The 25,208-nt window shown below is 48.4% G+C and overlaps 11 protein-coding genes across 11 annotated transcripts; 6 read left to right on the forward strand and 5 right to left on the reverse strand.

Moving 5' to 3' along the window:
• Window positions 1–131: 131 nt before the first annotated feature.
• Window positions 132–966, forward strand: N7446_010136 (uncharacterized protein; the record flags this gene model as incomplete). Its single annotated transcript, XM_058518880.1, has 3 exons — window positions 132–457; window positions 519–704; window positions 762–966. 3 exons carry the CDS (start codon window positions 132–134, stop codon window positions 964–966), a joined length of 717 nt encoding a protein of 238 aa, XP_058369668.1.
• A 1,703-nt stretch (window positions 967–2,669) lies between these two features.
• N7446_010137 (putative extracellular soluble lytic transglycosylase) lies at window positions 2,670–3,470 on the forward strand (the record flags this gene model as incomplete). The annotated part of the gene is made up of 2 exons (XM_058518881.1): window positions 2,670–2,812; window positions 2,864–3,470. 2 exons carry the CDS (start codon window positions 2,670–2,672, stop codon window positions 3,468–3,470), a joined length of 750 nt encoding a protein of 249 aa, XP_058369669.1.
• Window positions 3,471–3,706: 236 nt separating this feature from the next.
• Window positions 3,707–5,552, reverse strand: N7446_010138 (cytochrome P450; the record flags this gene model as incomplete). Its single annotated transcript, XM_058518882.1, has 6 exons — window positions 5,390–5,552; window positions 5,186–5,327; window positions 4,741–5,102; window positions 4,058–4,674; window positions 3,928–4,004; window positions 3,707–3,882 (listed from the first exon to the last, which is right to left on the reverse strand). Exons 1-6 carry the CDS (start codon window positions 5,510–5,512, stop codon window positions 3,707–3,709), a joined length of 1,497 nt encoding a protein of 498 aa, XP_058369670.1. The 5' UTR covers window positions 5,513–5,552.
• Window positions 5,553–7,095: 1,543 nt separating this feature from the next.
• N7446_010139 (putative C2H2 finger domain protein (Kin17)) lies at window positions 7,096–8,410 on the reverse strand. Its single transcript, XM_058518883.1, has 3 exons — window positions 8,218–8,410; window positions 7,952–8,166; window positions 7,096–7,892 (listed from the first exon to the last, which is right to left on the reverse strand). The coding sequence occupies exons 1-3, from the start codon at window positions 8,309–8,311 to the stop codon at window positions 7,221–7,223; spliced, it is 981 nt and encodes a 326-aa protein (XP_058369671.1). The 5' UTR covers window positions 8,312–8,410; the 3' UTR covers window positions 7,096–7,220.
• Window positions 8,411–8,831: 421 nt separating this feature from the next.
• Window positions 8,832–11,012, reverse strand: N7446_010140 (uncharacterized protein; the record flags this gene model as incomplete). The annotated part of the gene is made up of 4 exons (XM_058518884.1): window positions 8,832–9,397; window positions 9,456–10,040; window positions 10,100–10,829; window positions 10,890–11,012. 4 exons carry the CDS (start codon window positions 11,010–11,012, stop codon window positions 8,832–8,834), a joined length of 2,004 nt encoding a protein of 667 aa, XP_058369672.1.
• Window positions 11,013–11,488: 476 nt separating this feature from the next.
• Window positions 11,489–12,515, reverse strand: nctB (negative cofactor 2 transcription regulator complex subunit NCB2). Its single transcript, XM_058518885.1, has 4 exons — window positions 12,380–12,515; window positions 12,292–12,318; window positions 11,881–12,140; window positions 11,489–11,807 (listed from the first exon to the last, which is right to left on the reverse strand). The coding sequence occupies exons 1-4, from the start codon at window positions 12,399–12,401 to the stop codon at window positions 11,688–11,690; spliced, it is 429 nt and encodes a 142-aa protein (XP_058369673.1). The 5' UTR covers window positions 12,402–12,515; the 3' UTR covers window positions 11,489–11,687.
• Window positions 12,516–12,969: 454 nt separating this feature from the next.
• N7446_010142 (SDR family oxidoreductase) lies at window positions 12,970–14,496 on the reverse strand. Its single transcript, XM_058518886.1, has 5 exons — window positions 14,440–14,496; window positions 14,159–14,209; window positions 13,792–14,105; window positions 13,363–13,733; window positions 12,970–13,313 (listed from the first exon to the last, which is right to left on the reverse strand). The coding sequence occupies exons 2-5, from the start codon at window positions 14,196–14,198 to the stop codon at window positions 13,277–13,279; spliced, it is 762 nt and encodes a 253-aa protein (XP_058369674.1). The 5' UTR covers window positions 14,199–14,209; window positions 14,440–14,496; the 3' UTR covers window positions 12,970–13,276.
• A 67-nt stretch (window positions 14,497–14,563) lies between these two features.
• Window positions 14,564–16,500, forward strand: N7446_010143 (NAD(P)/FAD-dependent oxidoreductase). The gene is made up of 2 exons (XM_058518887.1): window positions 14,564–15,474; window positions 15,529–16,500. Exons 1-2 carry the CDS (start codon window positions 15,014–15,016, stop codon window positions 16,376–16,378), a joined length of 1,311 nt encoding a protein of 436 aa, XP_058369675.1. The 5' UTR covers window positions 14,564–15,013; the 3' UTR covers window positions 16,379–16,500.
• A 542-nt stretch (window positions 16,501–17,042) lies between these two features.
• On the forward strand, window positions 17,043–17,742 carry N7446_010144 (zinc finger CCCH domain-containing RNA-binding protein; the record flags this gene model as incomplete). Its single annotated transcript, XM_058518888.1, has 2 exons — window positions 17,043–17,343; window positions 17,414–17,742. The coding sequence occupies 2 exons, from the start codon at window positions 17,043–17,045 to the stop codon at window positions 17,740–17,742; spliced, it is 630 nt and encodes a 209-aa protein (XP_058369676.1).
• A 567-nt stretch (window positions 17,743–18,309) lies between these two features.
• Window positions 18,310–19,426, forward strand: N7446_010145 (non-structural maintenance of chromosomes element 1 family protein; the record flags this gene model as incomplete). Its single annotated transcript, XM_058518889.1, has 3 exons — window positions 18,310–18,424; window positions 18,493–19,112; window positions 19,166–19,426. 3 exons carry the CDS (start codon window positions 18,310–18,312, stop codon window positions 19,424–19,426), a joined length of 996 nt encoding a protein of 331 aa, XP_058369677.1.
• A 1,148-nt stretch (window positions 19,427–20,574) lies between these two features.
• Window positions 20,575–24,391, forward strand: treA (alpha,alpha-trehalase treA; the record flags this gene model as incomplete). The annotated part of the gene is made up of 4 exons (XM_058518890.1): window positions 20,575–20,985; window positions 21,046–22,767; window positions 22,819–23,106; window positions 23,168–24,391. Exons 1-4 carry the CDS (start codon window positions 20,974–20,976, stop codon window positions 24,389–24,391), a joined length of 3,246 nt encoding a protein of 1,081 aa, XP_058369678.1. The 5' UTR covers window positions 20,575–20,973.
• Between the last annotated feature and the right edge of the window lie 817 nt (window positions 24,392–25,208).

A 25,208-nucleotide genomic window follows, 5' to 3' on the forward strand; every position in this document is an offset into this window, starting at 1 on the left:
CCATTTTATCCAGGACCGCTGCTAGCTTTCGCTAGTTCCGGAGAGCATAAATACCGAATCTTCTATACATAGCTTGAATAGATGGCCTGCAAGTCTCGCAATTCGCCAAAGGGAACGGTCTTACAATCACCATGAAGTGGTTCTATCGTTTTGTTTCTACCTCTTTTATCCTCTTGACTGGGCTTGGTCGCTCCGTCAACGGTGCTGATTCAAACACTTACTACTTTAAGCATTTCAGTACTTCTGGCAGCATTGGTGCATGGTATAATAACGACAATTCTTGGGGTGTGTCCGCACCAGGTGGTACTGGATTTGTTGCGATGGTCACTGGCGAAGACTGGGGCACTTGGTCGCCAATCCATACTCTGCCTAAGAAGATCAACGATGTTAACCCGGGGCATAATACCTGGTTTAGTCAGTCTGCTAATCCCGCGGATGGCCAAGGGTATGATGCTTGGTAAGACTCAACGCTTTAATATAATTCTGAGTTCGGAAATTCATTCATATTAATTGGCTAGCTACGACATTTTCATTGACCCAAGCTACGCTCCCACTGATCGCAACTCGAAATACGAGGTGATGATTTGGGTCGGTTATCGCGCCCCAAATTCTCCTCTCTCCGACCACTATGACTCAAACGGTGCGGTGCCTTGGGCACGGAACGTGAATATTGGAGGCAAAGAGTGGGATGTTTACTTGTATCAGTAAGTTACACTGAGTCGTCTATATCTAACGCCGACGTTTTTGACCTGTATTTACAGTTGGCCAACCGGCGGTGCTCTTACCATGACTTACGTCGACCCGGATAACTCAGGTTGGTTCTCGGGTAGTTTAACGCCTTTCTTCCAGCATGGCATTAGCAATGGCTGGTATAGCGGGGATGACTATTTGACTAGTGTTATGGCAGGTTGGGAATTTGGCAAAGGAGATTATACGGCTTCTTCGTGGGGTGCGGTTGGATTCTGATCTAAGAAAACAGAGAGTTGATGCAGCTAAGAGCTCTATTTCTAGGCTTTTATTCTAGGTGCTCTTCTAAGCAAATAGCTTTCGATTGTAATTGCGTACGCGAAGGATTCGACTTTGCGTTGTACTCCAACATTTAGTTTGTTGCCCTTCCGCTTCGTCAACAAGTATGGTATGTCAAGTATGGTGGCATGTGTTCTGCATCGTTCACCTGCTTCCTGTACAAAATGCACTATAACTTCGTCCATACGTCCCTAGCTGCTTGCTGAGTTCTCCACTTTGGACGTAACGTCCGCCTTTTCCAATCGCTACATATCGATTGATTCTTTCCATATTAAACCCGGGTACCGAGTGAGGAACTTCTCTAACCTTATTTCCTTGATGTATTAGGGGGTTATCTCGAGCGAACTGTCCTAGTCTCCGTTGGGGCTTTTGTCAATTTGGCTTTGCGTTACTATAGTAGGTGGTCGCTTTCTTGAAATAATGATAATAAAAATGAATAGTGATCCTTGTACAATCTTCCACCGGAATTACAGTGCTCGTGTTGCTACTGAGTACACCATCTCGAACAAAGTCAGGCTTCATCTTCCAAGACATACTACTGTTCCTCCAGAGGCATTTTTTACACTGGGTGGAAGTGATGAGTCTGCTGGGTCTTATATCGGAAGTGGAGGGTATGCTTGATCTCCTCCATACGCTTACACTGTTAAGTAATCTAGTAGGCAGCCATGTGCAATTTACACTAATAGATATAGGGCGACGAAAATTCTGTATTTTCGGGTTTTCTGCATGATGGAACACGCTTTGTTCTGAAAAATCGCCTGATAGCCGATCAAGCACCGCTTCAGATTTATTCCGCGGGACAAGTGTATTTGCACTTCGAACCGCAATGATTCGTACAGAGTTTGAGTCGGAGCTTCCTCATTGGATATGCCAGTTCCCACAGGTGAACAAAAAAAGGAGTGCAGAGTTACGGACTCTCGAGGGCCATTCAAATTGGGTTTGCTCGGTGGCCTTCCCGCCCGACGGCCAGCTACTGGCGTCCGGCTCCGATGATGAGACCGTGAGGTTGTGGGACACAGCGACGGGCGGCTTGCAAGAGACTTTGAACACCGACAGGATTATCAACAAACTCGAATTTTGTCAAGATGGTCCATGTCGAATTACCAACCTAAGTACCCTCGATGTTCCGTCCGGGCATATAAATCATGCCTTTGATTCATCCTATAGAGATCTGGCGATCTTCATTAAGGACAGTGGATAAACCTGAACGGCAAGAATTTACTATGGCTTCCTCCTGACTTTCGGCCTAGCTGTTCCGCGATTAACGGGAATCCACTTGCCCGCAATCTTCAGTGGAGCACCCTGCATACTATAGGACCCCTGGGGCGAAATTAACCCAACGCTGAGGCCTTCACATTTACCTTAGTAGGCCATCCACTATACCCAATTCAGAAACTGGTCCATTTAGTTTCTTACTAGCCCTCCTACCCTGGTACATATAGCTGTCTACTCCGAGAAACTCCTCTTGAGCTATGTTACGATTGTCAAAGCTGAAACAACCCTGGCAGGTTACATCGAGTAAAGGAGAGGCAACTTAGTGAATACTAATTAACACCCCAACACTATAAAGTTGAGCAGATTTCCTAGCTTAACCCTTCAACAATTGCTTTGATCAGCTCCATATCAAAGATTCAATATCAGCAATGGCCATTCTCAAACCCATCGCTCTCGCTACCTTGGCTCTGGCTGCCCACTCAACAGCCCAGTCCACAAATCCAGGCGTAGGATCCAACCCCAAAGCCACCGGAGCAACCGAAGATGTCACATCAACCACAGGTCCAAACGGGTACGCACCATAACCCTCCCACCCTAGTCCACATCCCTAACGAAAGACCAGATCCGAAGATTGGCTCAACACAGGCATCACCGGCGATGGTTGGAACCCACCCTTCCTCTCCATAGACGACGTCTACCATGTCTCCCTGGACAATTTCTACAATGGAATAGGCTCGGCATGCAAGCAATACGACGGGTACTTCCAAAGCGCCGGGTCCAAATACAGCGTGGACCCAGTAATCCTAGCCGTCATCGCAATGCAAGAGTCATCCTGCAACGCAAACGCCGGCGGTCCCACGCCGGGATTGATGCAAGTGTCCTGCGAGAACTATCCCAATGGCCAGTGTACGGATTCCATCCAGGACAATGTTGATGCGGGGACCCACTATCTCGCTTCGCAGCTGGATGCGTCGGGTGGGAACGCTATTAAGGCGTTTGGATCCTATAACGGATGGTTTACTAAGGGTAGTGGATTGAATGGTAATAAGGGGCTTACGCAGGATTATCCTTGTTCAGCGGAGGGTAAGTCTAACGGCGTACCACAGAACTTGGATTATCTGCATCAGGTTATGAATGGGTGGTTGATGGGGTTGGACGTTTATGGTGCTGATAATTGGATTGGGACTTACAAGTGTGATCAGTCTTGTGATAACGGCAGTCTATGCTAGGTTCTTCGGATATTTGTGCTAAATTAGCTGCTGGTTATTACAAGATGGAGACTGAGGCTGGTCCTGTTTTTTCGAAGTATAACGAATTGGAATACTTCGCGAAATTGCTTTCATCTTATCGTATAGTAAAAGGACTCAATTTCATTTTGTTGAACTGGTTTCGCTCTTCAAGCAATTTCAAGAGCGACAAAATCTGCTCAGGAATGCAATAATTAGTCTGATCCCCCAAAACGGTATCATGTCTCAATAAGACAACGATGGCCCTGTGGAGCCATCAAGAAATAAGACTCCATGATCATATCACTCTCTGACATTCCTTCTTTCTTTGAAGGTCGGGCATCAGGTAAGGCTCGGAAGAAAAGTGCCGTGGCCATACGAAGTTCCATCCGAGCTAAATGGATACCCAAGCAGACTGCAAATGTTAGCTTTATCAGCAATCTAGATTTCTGAGACTTACTCCTAGCTCCACCGCCAAATGGCAGGGAAGCATCTTTCATTTCCTTGCTAGGGTTTTCCCATCTCTCGGGATTGAAACTGTTACAATCAATTTTTTTTGTCCAAAGCTCCTGGAAATTCCTTTAACTCACCTGTTCGGGTCTGGGAAAATGGAAGGATCTCGATGGAGACTATAAGACTGAGTTGATATTGTGATTCCTCCCGGTATTTGGAACCCACAAAAGTGTGCTCCTTCTGGTGGCACTGATCGAGGCAACCCAAGAGGGACAGCCGTATACAACCGTAAAGTCTCTGTGATGACTAGGTTGAGATAAGGCAGGTTTCTGAGGCTTTTGTCTGTAATGGGCTCGGCAAGACCCGTCAATTCAGCGACAAGTTTCTCCCGCACACGGCTGTCGTGAGACACAGCATAGCTCAGATAAGTCATGGTAACAGCAGTAGTATCGCTTCCTGCGACAATGTATCCTTGCGCCTCTTGTCGGATATCCTCGAATGACAACCCGTTTTTCTCCGTGTCAAACAATTTGGTGAGCAGAGTTGGCTTAGGGTCCGATGGATTCTGAGCCATGAGATGTCGATAACGATCGATCGACTGGGCAGCATACATGCCAATTCTTTTACCTGCCTGTACACTTTCTCTGAGCATTGGCAAGGGAATATAGCTGGCGATTTTAATTAGAGTTGGAAACGTCGTCCGAATTGGCTGGTACGATGCCAGTCGTTCCATGTCTATGGTGTATTGATTTTTCTGGATTCGTACCTTGTATTAGCGCAGATCTCTTCCCATATTGGTTTCCCGAATATGTCTACAAACCTTTCCTGCTTCGAGCATTCTGAACGAGTCACCAAAGCTTAGTTCGCCGATTATGTCTGTTGCCATAAACAACCACCATTTGAACACTTCAGCAACGCCGCGCGATTCCAGCTCCTGTGTTATTTTGCTGACAGTGAGGTTGATCCTATCAGCTATAAGCGGCTCGAAGCGAGACAGAGAGGAGTCGGAGATGGGAGATGCCAGAAGACGCCGATGGACGGAATGAAACTTGGTATCCCTAGTCGAGAATACATTGTTCACAGCGCCACTAACCAGGTTGCGGTAGAACACCGTTTTGAGGAAGCGACTGTTTGCTTTGTGAATCTCTTTCACGGCATTTATATCACAGACGTCTATCTGATCTGGGCGAACTCGAACAATGGGGCATATTGAAAACCCATGTCAGTACATTTCTGGGTGTAGGTACAAAACTGGGAACACTTACCATATTTCTCATGAAGCTTGTGGATGTATAAGGGTGCTTTTCCGCTCATCCAGTAGTATGTGTAGATCACTCCTGTCCACTTTGATATTTCAGGGCCGGGGATATGCGATGTATTATTTGTGAACCTTCGATATATGAACGTCTAGGATGGCGCTCCGGTCAATAACTCTTGAATAGGGAGAGAGGATGAGCATATGAGCCTACCAGACAAACAATCCCAACAAGACTTGTTAGCCAGTGGCTGATGAGAAATGTTTCGTTGGGCAACTCCATTATGTAGCTCCGGACCTTAGAACTATTTGGCTCTAAGATTGCCGAAAGATCCATTACCTGACGGTTGCTTTATACTTAGCAGGTCTGAAGCGACGTCGCACAAACCAAAAATCTGGACAGCTGTCGACGTCGGGCGCCTTGTTTTCCGGTTTCCGACATATTGGCTACTCGTAACATTGTTTGCCCCGAAATCATCGGTCGGTCATTCGTGAACGAGCGAGGAGAGGGGAATGATCGACAAGGCCCGCCGTCGGGCCTAAGCGGCCGCACCCATTGACCGATGTGGATATAGATGTGACTTCAGGGTCATTATAACTTCAACGCTTGACTAGCTATCTGATCTCTGCATGTTTGATGTCACCTTTTGCCAAGATGTTTCTCTGCCCCCGCAGTCATCTTGCCTCTCACGACTTGCACTATAATAACATCTTCGACAGAGAGCAAGACTTGATACATAAGTGACATCTACGCCAAAATGGAAGGGTACAGAGAGTACCAACAGCAGCCTAGTAAGTGCATTCATACTTCGTCTGGTTCACGAGACCCGTCAATAACTGAGCTGCAGCCTCCACCTGTCACGTTTCTAAACTACCTCTCCTGTATACACTCCATCTATGAAATACGCTTTGTTCCCTCTGTGAGACATCCACCACCCCCGCTTGTCACACTAGAAGAAATCGAGAATGCGGAAAACTTATGTCCTCATAGACCGGGGACCTGCAACATTCTAGAGATCAACTCGTCAACTATATAAAAGTCGGACGGACCCATGGTCCAGATGGCAGAAGCTGAAACCCCCATTCTTGCCAGGAAAAGTCCCCAGTCCCTGTTTAAAGCGTTTTGAAATGCAACTCACGAAGCATGATCCTCTGATGGAGAGGATTCTCGCCTCCAGAAGCCAAGACGAAAGAAAGGCTCTAACGCATGATGATCCGGACCCAAGCAATATTATAGTGAAGGATAGTGTTATAACTGAGATCATTGACTGGGGTGCGTTTGGGTATAGTCGATCGCTGGGGAATACTTTGCTGTACGATAGCCAGCTATGCAAAATGCTTGGAAAGAACTTTCATCTACTATACCCCAGGTCGACCAATATGCTTTTTGGAACGAGGTCAATCAATCTATGGTTAGTTTTACTGGCATTTAAGCTATCATTGGAGTATGTGGATGGAACTTACATGTGCAGTCATTCCTATTATCAATACTTGTGATAATTTAATCCTTGTGGATTGCCATGTTTACTAACAGATAATGGTAGTTTCTGCATGTCAAAACAAAACCACGAAATCGAGAGAGGGTTGCAAAGGATCAATTGTCATTATGGTTGTTGTCACATTTGTCAATTGCTAGCTACAAAGTTCTAAGATTTAAAAAAACTGAAAGCAAGGCTAACTATCCTAAGACCATCTACCGCACGGTTTCAAGGTAAAAGATGCAGTAAGAAGGCCCCGCCCCAAATTGCCAGATTTGCTAATGCAATCACATCCCGCAGGCAGGGGCAGTAAATGGGCGCTGTAATCATCAGTGCACAGATTGAACCAGTGGGTGGGTTGAACTCGGATCCACGGTCACCACGGGAATTGAGGGTTGTACATTTCCCGGAAGTTTGATTGGGAGATAAACAACAAAGCGAGAAGCTTGCCCTATAAAATCTGCATGCAAAGATCCGCGAAATGCCCTTGCGCGTGCATCGGCATTCGATTGGCGCGAGTCGCAGGACGCGGTTTTGGAATATAGAAGACACATGCCAGTTCAAGCTTCAAGTGACCTTGGGGCGCTTGGCGTTATTGAAGCCAGAGCCTGGGTGAGACCGCTTGCGTTCCATTGCCTCCATCTCAGCCTTCATGATCCTCTCCTGCTCAGTCATCTTCTTAGGAGGAGCGAACACGGAGCCCTTCTTGCCAGCCAAGAGATTCTTCTTAGCAGCAGCAAACACGTTCTTGGGTTTCTGTGCCCCCATCGACATCGAAACTTTGACTGGTGCCGGTGGTGCAGCTTCGGCGGGTGGAGCGGGAGAATCAGTGGTATGTGTGGGCGAATCCTTTGTCTCGGGGAACTCGGCTGTAGTTGGTGAGGGTGGCTTTACGTCTGTCTTTGGCTTCGAGCCAAATCCGAAATCTAGCTTCATCTTCTCGCCTTCCTTCCGCTGTAACAATTTCGCTTCAGGTTCCTCTTCTGTCTTGTTGGCTGCACTGCGCTGGGCCCGCTCGATCTGTTCTTGAATTTGCTGCTGTTCTCTCTCCTCGTCACCCTTGTCCTGTCGCTCCTTTTTCATGACGGCTTCACGCTTGCGCATGGTTTCGGGGCTGTTATCGATCCAAGAGACGAACAATCCCTTCTCGCCTTCCTCCACGCGGCAGATACCCTCCCGTCCGAGATATGAGGCGAACTGTGTCAGGCTCGACCATTTCGTGGAGTTCATATGAATGTGCTGTTCAAAATTAGCACATGTTCCCATCTTTCAAATAACCACCCGGGTTGAAGACTCACGCTTTTATCTTGGATAACTTGCTGGTAAAAGTGGTTGATTTGAATCTTCTTCTCGCCGTGTGTTGTTCTCAAAAGTTCAACGAAGTTCCGTAAAAAGTCGCGGCTGAACTCTTCGATGTGCTTCTTGGAGTTCTCGCCGATTAGGAGCATCTGTCTCGTGTGGCTTTCACTGTTCACATGGCACTTGAATCCGTTTTGATCGTTGCACTGCTTTTCTTGAAGATGTTAGCATAACACATGTAAGGCAGAGTGGATATTACACTTACCACAGGCCTGACAGTACCAGCGAAGTCGGCCTAAGCCTTTCGACTTCATCTTGTTGCTGATCGCCTTCGTGCTTCCGGCTTCGGCGCGCGGCATGTTGGGCAAGTATGTGCAAGATAAAAACGTGATATATCGACACTGAAATGAGGAAAGAGAAGATGGCTGTCAAGGGAGAAAGCTGTTATAGAGAGGGAGGTGTCAATGTCGAGGTAAAAGATGGAGATGGAGATCGGCCCTCGGAGGCGATAAGCCGGCCCATTACTAAGAAAATATTCCAGATCACGTGGTGATAAATAAAGGGACCAGCTGGCCCGTGATTGGTGAACTGCTTTATCTAGTCGTTTGATACAGTGTGAAAGTGACAGTTTAGGAATTGAGACAGAATGAAGTATTCTGGTGAAAAAAAATATTTGACCGAACTCCCCAAATCCTACGCCTGCGGCCTGAGGTGGCCTTTTCTAGGACTCGTAGCATACATGTAAAAAGAGAAAAGAAAACAAGTCAGACTCAAAATAGCCACCTTCGCCAGACAACGTCTCATAAAGAGCATAATTTGAGAAATAGACGAAGCCCGGACCAACGGTAAATGGTCAATAGGCTAGATGTGCGAGTCGTATTACAAGATGTATTCGTGAATGGCGGATGGTCCGCTCTCGTTGTACTCAACTCGGCTCATGTAGCCCTTGCTGAGACCCTGATCAAGAACAAAGAAGACCTTGGCAGCCATCTGAGCACCGAGGAAAATGGCTTCCTCCATGCCGTGGCCACCCTGGGATGACCCGGGTGTGGAATTGGCTCCGCTGGCACCGGGAGCGTTGCTGTTGCCGTGGTCCTTGAAGTCGGGGAAATACTCAGGAAGCTTCAGAGTCTTGACAGAAGTGGGGGTCTGGGAATGACCGGTTGAGCGGTAATGTACCGTGTTGGGGTCCATCCCAGGAGTGCCGGGCATACCGGGCATACCAGGCATACCGGGGTTGTTGTGAGTAGCAGCAACGAGAAGAGGGTTCACGCCGGGAGCTGCCGGGTGGTACATCATCCCAGATTGGCCCATATGAGAGGGTGTGTTGGCGCCGGTGGGAGCAGGAGTGGTGAAAGTAGATGGGATTTCAGAGGTGAAAATCGTGCCAGAAGGAGAAAGAATGAACTTTTGTTGGATGACACTGAGCAAAGCCTGAGTGAAGCCTGTTTCAACGTTAGTAAAGATAGTTTGCGACGGAGGCAAATCATCAATAAAACTTACCCTTGACCTTGCTTCCACATCCAACAATGATTAAAGAGTCCCAAAGCTCGCTTCGTTTTGTAGCATCGGGAACAGCAATAATGGTATGGTGAATTTGTGTGGCAATGTCCTCAAGAATGCCGCTGGTGAGGCGGTCTCCGTTCTTTAAACGAGGCGAAGTCAGAAGGAAACGCTCAATGCTGACCTCAATCTCTCGTTGCCGACGAATGTACTGTCGAGAATCGTTGGGTGCTGCATCGTGTCCTTCCAATTGCACGAATTCTTCGAACTGGAACGAAGCTTTCTCTTTCTTCGAGTTGGGAAGACGACCTTGCTTTGGATCGGCTGCTCCTTTCTTTGTCGTCGTCTTTTCCTTCTCAATATTGGCGAGATATTCGGTAGTGTTACCGCTGACAATTGCAGCGACATCGAGGACACCTTCGTCTTCTTCGTTACTACCCTCTGTACCAGTTTGTGTGCCGTCTCCTGGTCCACGCGGGGCAGAATCGTTGCTATCGGCTCCTCCAGTCGAGGCAGCAGCGGCGGGGTTCGCACCCTGGCGCGCGGTGGCAGCGTCTCCAGGAAGTGGAGTTCCGGGGGAAGGATCTCAGTAATGTTGCTTCGCTTGAGCTGCTCGCACATCTCTCTAGTGAATCCCTTGGGACCCAGCAATTCGAGAAGGCGATCAGTCATGGAGTCTCCACCGCAGCCCTCCAGGGCAATACCTCTGCCGTGCTCGTTGACTGCGAAATCGGTGACAGCAGTAACATCAACCTTGCCCTTGCCGACATCGACAACGGTAGCTGTGGGTACACCGTAGCCGTAGCAAGCCGCAAGCGCAGAGTCCATAAGACTGAACGCTGGAGCCTTGAACTTCTCAAAAACGAATTGGGTGATTGCTTCGCGGTCGCGCGCAGACCAGACAGGCTCGGCGATGAGCATGATTGGAGTGTGGAAAGGTGGGCTCAAGGTGTTGTAAATGTGAGTGAGCAGAGCAAAGAAGCAAGGCCAGTCGACAATGCGCCCGTTCTCAATGGGATAGATTGCGTCTTTGTCGGACATCACATCCTCTTCGTAGAAGACCTCTTCAACAGTCTTGGTAGCTTCGCCATTACTCTGGGCACCGTCGCCCTCGCCTTCGGGCTTCTCGGTGGATTCGGTCTTTGGAGCGTCGGCCGCAGAGGGTTGAGCGTCCTTCATTTCCACGTCTTCCTTCGGCGCCTGTGTGCCATTCTTGACCTTGATCTCCTGGCGCCTCTCATTGACACGGTAAGGTTCAAATTCTCCCTTCTTCTCGGCGGGGAACATGCGTGTTGGGAATCGGAATCGCGCGGGCGTGAACGTTTCGGGCAAACCCAGCTGGGCCAGGGTCATTTGCGAACCCGGCGCAATTAGCTAAACAAGTCAGTCATTAAAATTCTGGTAACAGGACTCCGGTGAAAAGATTGTGCATACCAAAATATGCTCATCCTTAAAGGGAGGCATGGTGATGGTGGGCTTTGAGCGCAAGTGGTGATAACTAGCCACGGGAGCTCCGCGCTGTGTCGATTTGCGATGGGGAGTACGCCTTCTTCCCATTTTGGCTTAGCGTCAGTAGGACCAATGAAATGTCACGTGGGCTGAAATATTTGTGCCTCTTTTGTAAGGTGTCGAGATATCAATCTTGGGAGTTGATATCGAAAAAAACCGCAACTCAAGAATTTCGGATTACTTGGAGAAGGAATGCTCAAATCTTTTGTCTTCAGAAAACCATACTATGTCAATACAATCTACCCTAGTACCACATCCTTTTGATCCAACTAAGATATCAATATCTTCACTTCAGATTGGATTTACGTCTTTTTACGTAGGACGAGAGCAAGGTAGAGCTCATTTGTAAAAAGATGGGGAAAAGAGACTTGAAATATACCAGGCATCACTTTGCAGCATGGAATTTGCAGCTCCCCTCGAGATATATATATATATTGACCTATTCTCGGCAAACCACCACCTGAAATTTTTACAATACAATTTACGAACTTGAATCATTGAGGTCTCCTGGAGACCCGAGAGTTTTCATTAAACGTTGAAATCATGTATAATTCAATGATGCATTGACGTGTATGCGCCATTAGTATTCCCCAACCCACCCCCAAACAATGACAAGAAAGACCAAGAACAGTCGAACAAAACTCCAGACCCACATATCCAGTGGGACTCGCAGAACGCCCAGTGACCCTTTTGCTCTATGACCAGCACGAGTCTTAAGAGATTCTATTCTGGCACGGCATGGTACTTGTCTGTTGCTGAACGAAACAGCTCCTGCTGTTGTCGTAGAAGCTCCTCCTCCGTCAGACCACTCTGCTCCATCTTGCTTTGTTTCTTCTCTCGTGACTGGAATTTAAGCAAGGTCAGCGACTTGTTATGAGAGAACAATGCGCATCGAACCACACGGGCATAGACATACCTTGAGCTGCTGCTTGTGCTCCTCAGCAACGGCGAGAACATCGGCAATATAATCACTGAAACCAAGATCCCGCAGAGCCTTCTCAACGTGTTCACATGCGATTGTCTTCTTGGCTTCCTTCTCGCTGATATCGTTTGCCTCGGAGGAGATCAGGGTGATGAATTCAACACAGCATTCCATGAGCAAGTCGCGCGCATCCTTGGAGAAGGTTTGACCGGAGCTGGGGGGCAAGATTTCGGTGATAATTTTCTGGACCGTGGCTGTCGCAAATATCTAGGTTAGCAAAGGCTCGTCGAACGCGCATATATAGCCGTAAGTGCAAAAGAGGCGAAGGAACAAAGACAGCTACCAGAGAGCTGCATGCACCCCCAAACACTGAAATTGATCACGAATAGGGCCTTTAGATAGTACCTTTGGGAAGCGACAGGTCGTCGTTTGCTATTTAAGCATGAGATGTCAGCAAAAGCGCGTGCAGGCTGTTAGGATTTCGGCCACCTACAGCTAAATTCACGGTCGGACATGCTGAAATCGACACAGGAATATTGTGGAAATGAAGAGCTTGGTAAAATCGAGCTGAGAAGCGGAAAAGCGAAAAAAAGATACGATCGTAATTTCCTCGAGCTTTTGCGTGGGGCTCGAAGTTTCTTGGAGACCATCGCAGGCGCGCTGGAGTTAAGTACATTTCTTGCCGGCAGTACCACACCGCTCTCGACTACATATAATGCGCGCTCAATTTTTTCCTTCCCTTCTTCCTCATCATTCATCACTCAACCACCTTGGATTGAGTCCTTCTAATGCGATTGACTCTCTCTAAGGCCCTGCACTAATGGTAAGTTCTTGAAACTTGAATTCCTCACTTTCTTTTTACCATGATGAACCTTGTTGTCGCCCCTATCATACATTCTATGGTGACTATACCTGTCCTAGCCAAACGGACTTTCTGATACCATCAACACTGTCTATATTGCATCTCACTTCATTAGTATGAAGTTCTTGCTAACTTTGTTGAAGATTTTACAGTGAACCGACACTCGTAGCTTGAGACAATCTCCACATTTCTTTTTTTTTTCCCCACCAACGGAACAACATCCGGAGGACAGGAACACTTCACATCTCTGTGTATTTATTATCCAAAAGGTACGCGTTGAACTTTACTATATTTTGAATTTGAATTACATGATGAACACCCTACATTCCATGCTAAACATGAAGGTGTGCTGCACCTAATGCTTATAAAATGTATATGCTTTTCATCTTTCGGCTGACTTGTAACCCAATCATTGCCTTGCACTTGCTTCCAATATTTTATAGCGATCCATGCTGACTTGCTATATAAGACCACAGATATGAACATGAAAATTCTTCTAGCTGATAACGATAACAATGATATAATACTCTATGCCTGGAAAGCCTCAAGCTCCTTGTCGTTCCATCTGTAATTGGTTAGCATCTTCAACGTAGTGACTTTAGGGTTCAACATACGAGTAGAAATGACCACTGATCTCCTTGGGCGCATCAAGGACCAGTTTAGCCATGACATGACCAGGCTGCTCAGGCTTAAGAAGCTTGCCATCCTTGTGGACACCGGTAAACTTGGAGTGCATCTCGGCATCCAGATTTGTGGCATGGTCCTCCCGGAGCTCGCGCTGCATCTCGGTGTCGACCATACCAGGTCGGACAGAGACGGAGGTAACATCCGGTTCTTCGGCACCCAGGCTCATAGCGAAGTTGTTCATAGCGGCCTTGGTAGCGGCGTAAAGAGCCCAGCCGCGGTATCCGGTGACTGCTGCACCGGAGGACGTGAAGATGATTTTTCCCTTGGACTCGCGGAGAGCTGGGAGAGCTGCTTTGGCCTGGTTTTGTTGTTAGCATTGAACGTAGAGTAGAACTGCATTTATGGGAGACACGTACAAAAGCAACCAGGCTTATAAAGTTGACATCGAAGCCTTCCTTCCACTGTTGTGGATCGGCTTCTGAAATTTTGCCGATTTGGCCTAGGAGGCCGTGGTTCAGGACCATGCCGTCCAGCTGGCCGAAGGTCTTGATGGCTGTGTCCACGGCCTTTTGGGCGAGGGAAAAGTCTGCCAGGTCGCCGTTTAGGACTTCGACTTGTTTGCTGTATTGCTCCTTCAGTTTTTGGAGGGGCTCAACGCTGCGGGCTACCACCACCACATTGTGGGATTGGGGTGATGAGAGCAGGTACTTGGCCACTGCAAGACCGATTCCTGACAGATAGTGTTAGCGTATGGCTGTGAATAGATAAGCTCGGAGCTGTTACCTCGCGAGGCACCTGTGACGATGATGGTTTTGGCAGCCATTTTTGGAAGTTCTGCACTGACCGGTTAGTGACATGGAGCCTTTGATATGAAGCATGAAGCATTGAGATATTCAAAGACAGCAAAAGAGATTGTCAAATAGGAATATCTCATTTCAATTGTATAAACATCGCGCATCTTGGGACAAGGCTGGACCAGAGACGACAAAGAAACACGAACGACAGCCCCCTTTGAAAGCTCATGGAGATAGAAATGCAGACTGCAGGGTTCCAGACAAACATACCTTTCAATGTGATATTGCACTTGCTGGGGCCTTCAATGATTGTGACTAGGAATGAACTGGCGGTTCAGTGCGGGGCTTAATAATCTCGTGGGGTTGGCCGGCTTTGAAAACGTCATATCACTCAAGCATTCTCATCCATACCGAAGTGGCTATGCAAAATCACATTCCCATGAATTGTCAACTATTCCTATGTGAAGGTTTGTAGAAAGCGGTTTATACCTATCTAACAGGAAACAGCCGAGGGATAGAAAGGCCCGTTTATGCTGGTTTGCCGTGCTTCATAGGGCATTTATCTAGCAAGACGGCATGAATAAAGCCTAGAGCATAGCGATCATTATCTAATGCGCTAAAGCACGCCCAGACGAACTTATCTCTTTCCTACCCCACCATTGCTTGAAGTCCCGGCCCAGTGCATCTGAGGGGAAAAAAAACCATAGGCCAGTGAGACGAATGGATAACATAGTTGACTTAAGATCATTCGTCAGCCAGAAGTGTAACTATTCAAACGATATTGTATTGTCACATGTTGCAGTGAGAACCTTGGAAGGGACACGACATCGTCCAAAGACCAGTCATGTCGACCGTTATTCTTGGAGGGGGCATCATTGGCACCTCCATTGCTTACTACCTGTCTGCCAATCAACCTGAAGGCGAAATCCACATCGTCGAGCAATCCCCAGAGCTTTTCTCAGCAGCTTCGGGATATGCTGCAGGCTTCTTAGCCAGAGACTGGTTTGTGCCATCTCTTGCACCTCTCGGTGCTTTATCATTTGACCTGCACAAGGAGCTTGCCGCTGGAAATGATGGACAAAAGAACTGGGGATTCATGAACGGGACGGCTTTCAATTTGGATGCTGTTTCTCGCCAGAGACAGGGTGCGCCACCTGGCGATGACTGGCTACAAACAGAGACGAGCCGAGCGGAGACTGCGGCAGGTTCTGATGATCCTGCCCCCGTTGAGTGGCCGGAGTGGTTGACGAGGAGGAAAGAAGGTATGATAGAGAGGATCAGCCAAGAGGGAACTGTGGCTCAAGTGTGGGTGGCTTCGAGAAGTACTGGCTCTTAAAGTATTTGCTGATTTTGTACCAGTGATCCATTGAGATTGAGCCGCTATCTGATGGATGGTGCAATATCTCGAGGGGCGAAGCTTCATCACCCTGCCCAGGCAGCCGCACTTGTCAAAGAAGCGGATGGCACAATCACCGGCGTTAGTATTGTGTCGCGAGATTCGAAGAAAAAGTCAACAATCCCATGTACGACCCTTGTTCTGAGTATGGGGCCTTGGACGCCACAGGTTCTCAAAGATCTATTCCCATCCTCCACTATATCATTAGATATCTCACCTCTGGCTGGCTATTCACTTGTTGTTCGCTCCCCTCGGTATACGTTGGAACACCAGAGGAATGTCCACCGAGGACAAAGCCATGCTGTCTTTACGACACTCCCTTCATCGTATGGGTTCAGCCCCGAGATCTTCCTCAGGGAAGGTGGTGAGATTTATATCGCCGGTCTCAACCCCACCATCAAGCTTCCCTCTCGGGCAGAAGATATTAACCGGCATTTTGATCCCCGCGAGATGCAGAAACTCAAGGATGTTGCCGTCCGTTTGTTGGGTGGTCTTGCTAAAGATACAGAAGAGGCAGCCGACGAGACGACCAACCTCGACGACCTAGAGACACTTCGAGAAGGGCTTTGCTTCAGACCTGTGGGCAGTACTGGTGTTCCCACAATCGGCAAAATCGAAAATCTTTCCTTGGGAGGAGGAACGAGGGCAAGTCCCAGAGGAGGCGTGTTCATAGCCGCTGGCCATGGACCGTGGGGAATATCATTAAGTCTTGGGACGGGCAAGATTATATCTGAGATGATAAAGAAGCAGAAAACCTCAGTTGATGTGACAGGACTCGCAGTCACGGGAAAAGGCTCAATTTCTCCGTTGTGATATATACAGCACTGCTTGAAACCTCTCATGATTTGGGACTGATTTGCTTCTCATAGATAGTGGTCCCTCATTGAATGAAATGAGTTAGTGATGGATAATAGAATAAAGCCTTGATATTGAAGATAAAGCAGTGCCTTCTAACCAAACCGAGTGGTCCGCCGTTACATCGAGCCCTGATATAGCGAAGGCTCGATTTAACGGATAATAAGGGTGCAAAACCCAAATGTCTCACGAATACGTTATGCCGAGTTCATCCCTACGCCGAAATTGTTAGATCTATACACCTCTCTCATACTTCTGATTCATCGCGTTTGTGTGATACTACATGACGACACCCCTTTACAACGATATTACTCCTTCAAGTCTCATGTTCAAACCACACCGCTTGCCCCAATGAGTCTCACCTTGAGTCCAGATGATGGCAGAATGTTCGATGGTGATCCAGGGCTTAGTCATCGCCACTCGACCCCGAGAACTGACCGCCCGCCAACTGACCGCCTGACAGCTCTCCAGAAACTTCAGGCATTGCATAACCACCGCAAGCTTTCAAATCAACTTCTTACTTTCGCCTACGCCCGCCACCTCGACCGCGAGGTGATCCTATTCCCCTCATACCTCATCCATTACCATCGCTCGATCTGCGCGATTCTGACAACCCGCAATCATGGCCAACTATCTCGCCTCCATCTTCGGTACCGAGCAGGACAAGGTCAATTGCTCCTTCTACTACAAGATCGGCGCATGCCGCCACGGCGACAGGTGTTCTCGCAAGCATGTCAAGCCTTCCTACTCGCAGACCATCCTGATGCCCAACATGTATCAGAACCCGGCCTACGACCCTCAGAACAAGATGAACCCAAGCCAGCTCCAGAACCATTTCGACGCTTTCTACGAGGACGTCTGGTGTGAGATGTGCAAGTATGGTGAGCTTGAAGAGCTTGTCATTTGCGACAACAACAATGACCGTAAGTTGGACCTCCTTCCGAGGTTGGTGAATTTCCCGACAGCCTGCTAACATCTGACTCGCCACAATAGACCTCATCGGTAACGTTTACGGCCGGTTCAAATACGAAGAAGATGCGCAAGCCGCCTGCGACGCCCTGAACTCTCGCTGGTACGCCGCGCGGCCCATTTACTGCGAGTTATCCCCCGTTACAGATTTCCGAGAAGCGTGTTGTCGTCTCAATAGCGGAGAAGGGTGTGTGCGAGGAGGATTCTGCAATTTCATTCATCGCAAAGATCCCTCGGCCGAGCTTGACCGCGAGCTGCGACTGAGCACCAAGAAGTGGCTCAAGGAGCGCGGCAGAGATGCGCGCAGCGTCAGCCGCAGTCCTAGCCCAGAGCCTGCCCGCCGGCGGTACTAGTGATGTTTCGCAGTGCTTTCTGGACTTTGACTTCATCGACTTTTTGATTTGATCTTTTCCTGGCGTTCGGCGATATCAGTGGATGATTCGATTCCGCTTTCCTTTGCGCATCGGAGCGTCTAGGGTATGGGGTTTCGGTCCTTTTTTTTACTGATCAGCATTTTGTGTTTCATGGCATGATATCAGAATTTCAAGACGAAAATTTACTGCTAGATAGCATAGAACTTGCTATGTCCTTCGCATTGTTCTCCATGTATTAGTAGGACCCAGAATGCATTTTGACCAAACACGAAAACATTTAATTTATCAAAAGTAGGCTACAGTAGTATCGAGAGTTTCCTTTGAAATTCTCGAGTTTTAAAATCGAATGAATACTCTTTACCAAGTTGTCCTTTGTCCAATGCGCCGATTCCGCGATCTTGGCATCCTTTTTGATAGTTACGCGAGCGCGCCGGCGCGTCGATTCTAATTCTCGGATCAATCGCCTCAGTACACCCCAACCCAGCTGATATTGCGATTTTTGCTGTCGCGCCAAGCTCAGCTGACAAGAGAGTCAATTCCGACAACATGGCAGCGGCATACGACCACAGCAATCGCGCCTTTCTCCAGGCGTTCATGGCACGCTCCTCCATGACCTTCGAAGAGGCCCAACCAGTCTTGGCTGCGATATTGACAGTCTCTGGTACTTCTCCCAACTGAGCTTCATGCTATCATCTGTAGGGATGTCTGCTAACCGCAAAAATTGAACAGAGGGCCAAACAGTTGACCCCGAAGATGTTACCGAAGACCAATTTTCCTCTTACGTCTCAGCAGCCAATACCGCAATTTCACCCTTCGACCTTGAGATCAGAAGCTCATTACCGCAAGACCCTCAATCCACAAATCCAGATGACGCCCCTACGTTACCAGAACGAGTGTACGCCCTCGTCAACACAACAAGTGATCCTCTGACCCAGCTCGCAACAACCTACTCCGCAGATGAAATCGCCTTCTTGAAACGCCTCCTTGACTACATGTTCATCACAAACAACACAATACGATGCGAAGGAATGGCCGCTACCCAAATGCAAGCAGTCCAACTACACCGAGTTGGCGACGCCAATCGACGACAGTCCCAGGCTGCTGATACGCAACAAACCCAAGCTGGAGCGACGCAGTCGCTGCGTATGACACAGGCAGAAACGATGGTCAAGAATTTGATTGAGGAGGGTTGGCTACAGAAGAGCTTGAAAGGATATCTCAGCCTGACACCACGAGCCCTGATGGAGTTGCGGGGATGGTTGGTGTTGACATATAATGACGAGCAATATGGTGGCCACCGAGCGCATCGGATTAAGTTCTGTGCTGCTTGCAGCGATATTATTACCGTTGTGAGTATACTTGGCACTTCATTTGCCTGGAACTGCATCTGACTAAGATTTAGGGCCAACGCTGCGAGGACCTCGAGTGCGGGGGCCGACTTCATGAACATTGCATGCGTAATTTCTTCCGTATGCAGCAGGGGGAGAACTGCCCCGTGTGCAAAAAAGCGTGGCCGGGTGATCATTTTGTAGGCGAGAGAGCCTTTGCTTCGAGAGCACAACCGAGAAGCATTGCTCATCCGAACTCACAGGTTCCTTCTTCCAGTGAGCCCAATGGCGAGGATCAAGAATCGGAAGAGGAGAATAGTGATGAAGATGGATGAACTTCGATATACAGTGGCATGATCGATTATCACTCATACTGATCCTGGCCAAATACGCCGATGATAGTGCCAGTTTCTTCTTCCATAGTGCAGTGGATATAACACCACTGCAGAGAATCGGAATGGCGAAAAGAAGTACAACCCAAAGAGCTTACTGGAGCACTCGGTCAGTGAGAATTGTCCTCGACGAAATCCATTCGGTCTCTCAACTTAACGTCGCATGCGATACCTCGCCCGCCATCTCTTCGAACGGAGAACTCATGTTCAAATTCCACCAGATGTGTCTAATTCAACCTGTTGTCCAATCTATCACTATGGACTGTCGATACCCTCGAGTGCAAGGCCATATACAAACCTGGCATTGAATCCCCAGAGACTGGCGTGGAATCAAGTAATTTTTTTTTTTTTAAAAAAAACTACGATGTTCATCCATAGACACAAGCTCAACCGAGTTAATCATCTTCCCCCGCCGAATATCCAATATGCCTGCTAGTTTTGTGAGATTTATACGTAGTCTGAACAGACACCCGAAGCCGCTAGATCCCCAGATTTTTCCTTCTCTAGGTCAAGGTATACAACACTACCAACGACAGGAGCACAGGTAAGTCCTGGTGTCTCCAGCCAGAAGACCCGCAATATACTCAGGTTGTCGGAGATTACCTCCTATCGGGTCTCGGGCCGGGGCTCGGTTTCTGCGCCGTTGGCTATTTACCCTGGATTTCCAGCGATCAATGCTTCGGATTCAGTGAGGTCGATGAAATAGTAAAATTGAGACATCAACGCTCGTCTTATAAACTCTTTCAAAGAAGGCGACTTATGCATGGACAAAGTGAAAGTATATGACCAAACGGACACCTGAGGCACCACTATACTTTCTACACCTCAACAGTGTATACCAAGTCCCAACAGCCCTTTAGTCCGAAAGCATTTGCCCCAGTAATTTTAACTCTAGGCTTCCAACGGTCATTTATCGGGCAATTACTCAGAATGCGGGCTCGGTTCTCCCGCCCCCCACATAATTCTCGCGCCAAACCTTCTCTCGGACTCGATGACGACGATCTGGGGAACCGGCAAGGCAAGTCTTGTCCGTGGATGCCGACTGCCAGGGTTTTCGGCCATCTTGGCCAATGTCATAGACAATTACAAATGCTTTGCCCCCGCATATCCCGACTGTTCCGTAAAGCCCAACTCTCATACGACATCTCTGGGCGGCTTAGCCATCGCCACCCCCCGGACTCTACTTCGTATAATCCACCGCGAACGGTCCTGTGCCAGTCAGGTGTGACATCGGTTCCCCACACTTTGCCATGAGATGAGGGCTTTTAATTTTATTATGTACCTGGATCGGCATTTGCCTTCTTCAGTGGGAAAGTGCACTTAAACCTTTTATCCTTCCTCTTCCACTTTTCTTCCTTCCAACTCGTCACCACCCCCGCGTCTTCGACTCCCAGTAAAGACTGCCGGTCGTATATCTAACTTGAGATCCAGCTTCTTGGATATTATCTACCCAAGAATCGAACTGGTTAGGAACGTGGCGAGACTGCACTATGCAGTTCAAAGTGAGTCTTCGACAAAGCCCCGTGACCAACAGGAACTGTCATCTGACCTATTATCTCTAGTCCATCACCTACGCGGTCTTGCCGCTGCTTGTATATCTTGGAGTTCCTGTTAGCGGAGCACCCAACGGACGGGTCATCAGAAGCGTCCAAAAGTACGCCGGCTCAGGCTCTGCGGGTAACTTCAGCAAGAATGTGTATCAAACAGGCTTTGACGGCGTGACATGGGACGAAGACAACTGGCTTCTTAGCACGACCAACTTGGAGCAAGGTCGCTTTCAATCACGCGGATCTGTAGCAAATGGATACCTAGGTATCAATGTTGCCAGCGCAGGCCCGTTCTTTGAGATCGATAGTCCCGAAGACATTAACGGATGGCCACTTTTCTCTACCCGCCTGTCCTTTGCAACAGTTAGTGGGTTCTTTGATTCGCAGCCTAATACCAATGGTACCAACTTCCCCTGGCTGTCACAGTATGGCGGGGACAGTGTGATCAGTGGTGTACCCCACTGGTCGGGACTGATTTTGGATCTTGGCAATGATACATACCTGGACGCCAAGGTGGACAACAAGACTATCTCTAACTTCCGATCTACATACGATTTCAAAGCAGGTATCTTGATTTGGTCTTACACATGGACGCCAGAGGGCGACAAGGGCTCGTACCAGATTACCTACCGCCTCTTTGCCCACAAGCTGTACGTCAACCAGGCCGTGGTGGATATGGAGATCATTCCATCTACGGAATCGGACGCCACCATTGTTAATGTCATAGACGGGGCTTCTGCTGTGCGTACCGACTTTGTCGAAACTGGAGAAGACAACGGTGCTATTTTCTCGGCTGTCAGACCGAACGGAATTGCCAATGTCACAGCCTATATCTACACCAACATCACTGGATCGCCGAATGTGGACTTGTCTTCGCGCAAGGTCGTCTCTAACAAGCCATACATTCACGCCAACGAATCTTCTATTGCGCAAGGTGTGAACGTGAAGTTCCAGCCTGGTGACGCTGTTCGTATCACCAAGTTTGTTGGAGGTGCTTCGACCGATGCTTTTAGTAATCCGAAGAAAACAGCCAAGGAGGCCGCTTCTACCGCAATGAAGAACGGATACGCCAAGTCCGTTCGTTCGCATATTATGGAATGGGCTAGTGTCATGCCTGAGCATTCTGTTGATCACTACGCATTGCCGAACGGAACACTTCCTGCAGACCCCAACATCATTGATGATGCAGTTATTGCTGTGGCCAACACCTACTACTTACTACAAAACACTGTTGGTAAAAATGCGATCAAGAAAGTCTCGGGAGCCCCAGTGAATGTGGACAGCATTTCCGTTGGTGGCTTGACCTCGGAGTCTTACGCTGGCCAAGTCTTCTGGGATGCCGATGTATGGATGCAACCTGGCCTTGTTGCCTCCCATCCAGAGGCCGCCCAGCGGTTCACAAACTTCCGTGTAGCCAAGTATGAGCAGGCACAGGCGAACATTCAAACAAAGTTCTCAGGATCAAAGAACCAGACAGTTTTCTCCCCCTCGGCTGCTATATATCCTTGGACCAGTGGCCGTTTTGGAAACTGTACAGCTACTGGCGCTTGCTGGGACTACCAGTATCATCTAAACGGAGATATTGGGCTTTCTTTGATTAACCAGTGGGTTGCCAGTGGTAACACGCAGCTGTTCAAAGAGGAGCATTTCCCGATATATGACTCTGTAGCCACTCTCTATGCCGATTTACTGGTTCGGAATGGCTCTTACTGGACATTGACAAACATGACTGACCCTGTGAGTAAATATCTACCCACAAGTGTGATCCAATTAACTTACAAGATCTAGGACGAGTACGCCAACCACATTGATGCGGGTGGCTTCACAATGCCGCTCATTGCTGAGACACTTCGGTACTCGAATGCATTCCGCCAACAGTTTGGTCTCGAGGAGAATTCAACCTGGGATGAAATGGCCGATAGTGTTTTGGTCCTTACCGATAATGACGTGACTCTCGAATTCACCACCATGAATGGAAGTGCCGTTGTTAAGCAAGCTGATGTGGTCATGGTCACCTATCCGCTGGACTATACTGCCAACTATACCTCCCAGGATGCACTAGATGATCTGGACTACGTGAGTATTAACCTATCAACCTCCACCGAGTGAGAGGACGAAATTAACGTGATAAATCTAGTATGCCGCCAAACAGTCACCCGATGGCCCCGCTATGACCTGGGCTATCTTCTCAATTGTCGCAAATAAGATGTCTCAGTTTGGTTGTTCGGCGTATACATATGCCCAGTACTCATACAAGCCTTATACACGCGCACCATTCTTCCAATTGTCGGAACAAATGGTGGACAATGCTACCATCAACGGCGGTACGCACCCAGCGTATCCCTTCTTGACTGGACACGGTGGTGCCAATCAGGTTTCCCTCTTTGGCTATCTTGGATTGCGACAGCTGCCAGATGACATCCTCCATGTCGACCCCAACTTGCCACCCCAGATTCCCTACCTGAGGTATCGCGACTTCTATTGGCATGGATGGCCCATCTCCGCGTGGTCAAACTATACTCACACTACCATCCGCCGTGCCATTGACACCCCGGCCCTTGACACTGCGGATAACAAATTCGCCAATAAGACCATTACCATCCATTCTGGTCCAGACTTGGATATCACTGTGTATCAACTCCCAATCAAGGGCTCAGTTGTCATCCCGAACCGACAAGTTGGCTCTAAAAACACGGTGGCCGGCAACCTCGTCCAATGCCAGCCCATCATTTCTACGACCGCATTCGAGCCCGGCCAGTTCCCCATTTCTGTAGCGGATGGCGCTGCCTCCACAAAATGGCAGCCTTCCCTTGCAGATAATGTGAGCGCCGTGACTATCTCCTTCCCCGAATCGGAAGTCGGAACTCCAGTCTCAGGCTTCTACTTTGACTGGGCTAAAGCACCCCCTGTCAACGCCACAGTCATCTTCCATAACAAAACCCTTCAAGATCCCACAGTGGCCCTTTCTTCAGTCAATAGCTCAGACTACACAATCGTCCACGCCTTGACCAACATCGTCCAATCCGGTCCTTACGATGCAGCGACCACTGACCTTGACACGATTGCCATTCCTACTGGCAACTCAACAAATGTAACACTATCATCCCCTGTTCCTGCGGCACGATACGCATCTCTACTCATCGTGGGCAACCAGGCCCTTGGTCCCGCTGATGTGGAAGCCAAGAATGGAACCGGCGCAACTGTTGCTGAGTGGGCGATTATTGGGCAGGACAAGCAAAGCAACACCTCGTCCTCGAGCCCTCAACCTGCCAAGAGAAAGATGGATCTACGTGATGCATCTGCTCTCTCGGATGCTGAGTCGTTTATCCGTCGGAGACGGCAGCTTCTTTCTTTGAATTAGAGGTTGATTGAGATTTTTTGTAATTATGCGAGAGTCGTGAAGAGCCCGATTGGGGGTTTCCTTTTTAAACTCTGTACAAAAGATGATGACACCATTGAGACATTGTGTTCTGCCATATTGGAAAACAGATTCCCCACATACACTCGCAGATCGTTGCCCGAACCCTGTTCTGAAGCAGTTACTTTTCCTAAAACCCCTGTGAAGCTGTATCGTCCCACTTGAGCAGTAATAAAACTCATTGATATAATACAGTAAGACTTTATAGAGTGCTATAGGGTGTTCTCTGCAAACAGACCAAATAAAAAAGGTATAGCGATGTAGCAAGATCGCTGCCACCTATCCTCCTCTACCACGTACTCAGCCTTCGTCCATACTCGTTTTATACGCACTACGCTCATTTTATGTACACTCTGAAGGCCGTGTTGGTTACTAGAACACGGTACTAACACTAGTAAGAGATTGTGCTTCTTTACTCCTATAGACTATCTTTCCGTTTGAGAGTTTCATTTATTCTTAGTATCTGTCGAAAGCTAGCGTCCTTTATAAGCCGATATAAGCTTCTTAAGCGCCAAGACTAGAATTAGAGATGATTTAAAGCCCGTATTATATAGATTACATCTCTTAGCCCGAAGAGCTCGTAGTATGCCCTAACTCCCGGATGCTTTAGCAGCCCCTACGACCTAGAATATACCTATAACTAGCCCCTCCCCTTACTATGTGTTAGGACCCTGCGAGGTCCTAGGTAGCAGGGTGAGATCCGGGGGGTAGAGTCTATCGGTAACGTATGTGCAGGTATATTGAGAGACTAATTACTGGC

This window comes from Penicillium canescens (assembly GCF_028828765.1).
Source record: "Penicillium canescens strain IBT 15451 chromosome Unknown utg000006l_segment0_segment0, whole genome shotgun sequence".
Lineage (NCBI taxonomy): Eukaryota > Fungi > Ascomycota > Eurotiomycetes > Eurotiales > Aspergillaceae > Penicillium > Penicillium canescens.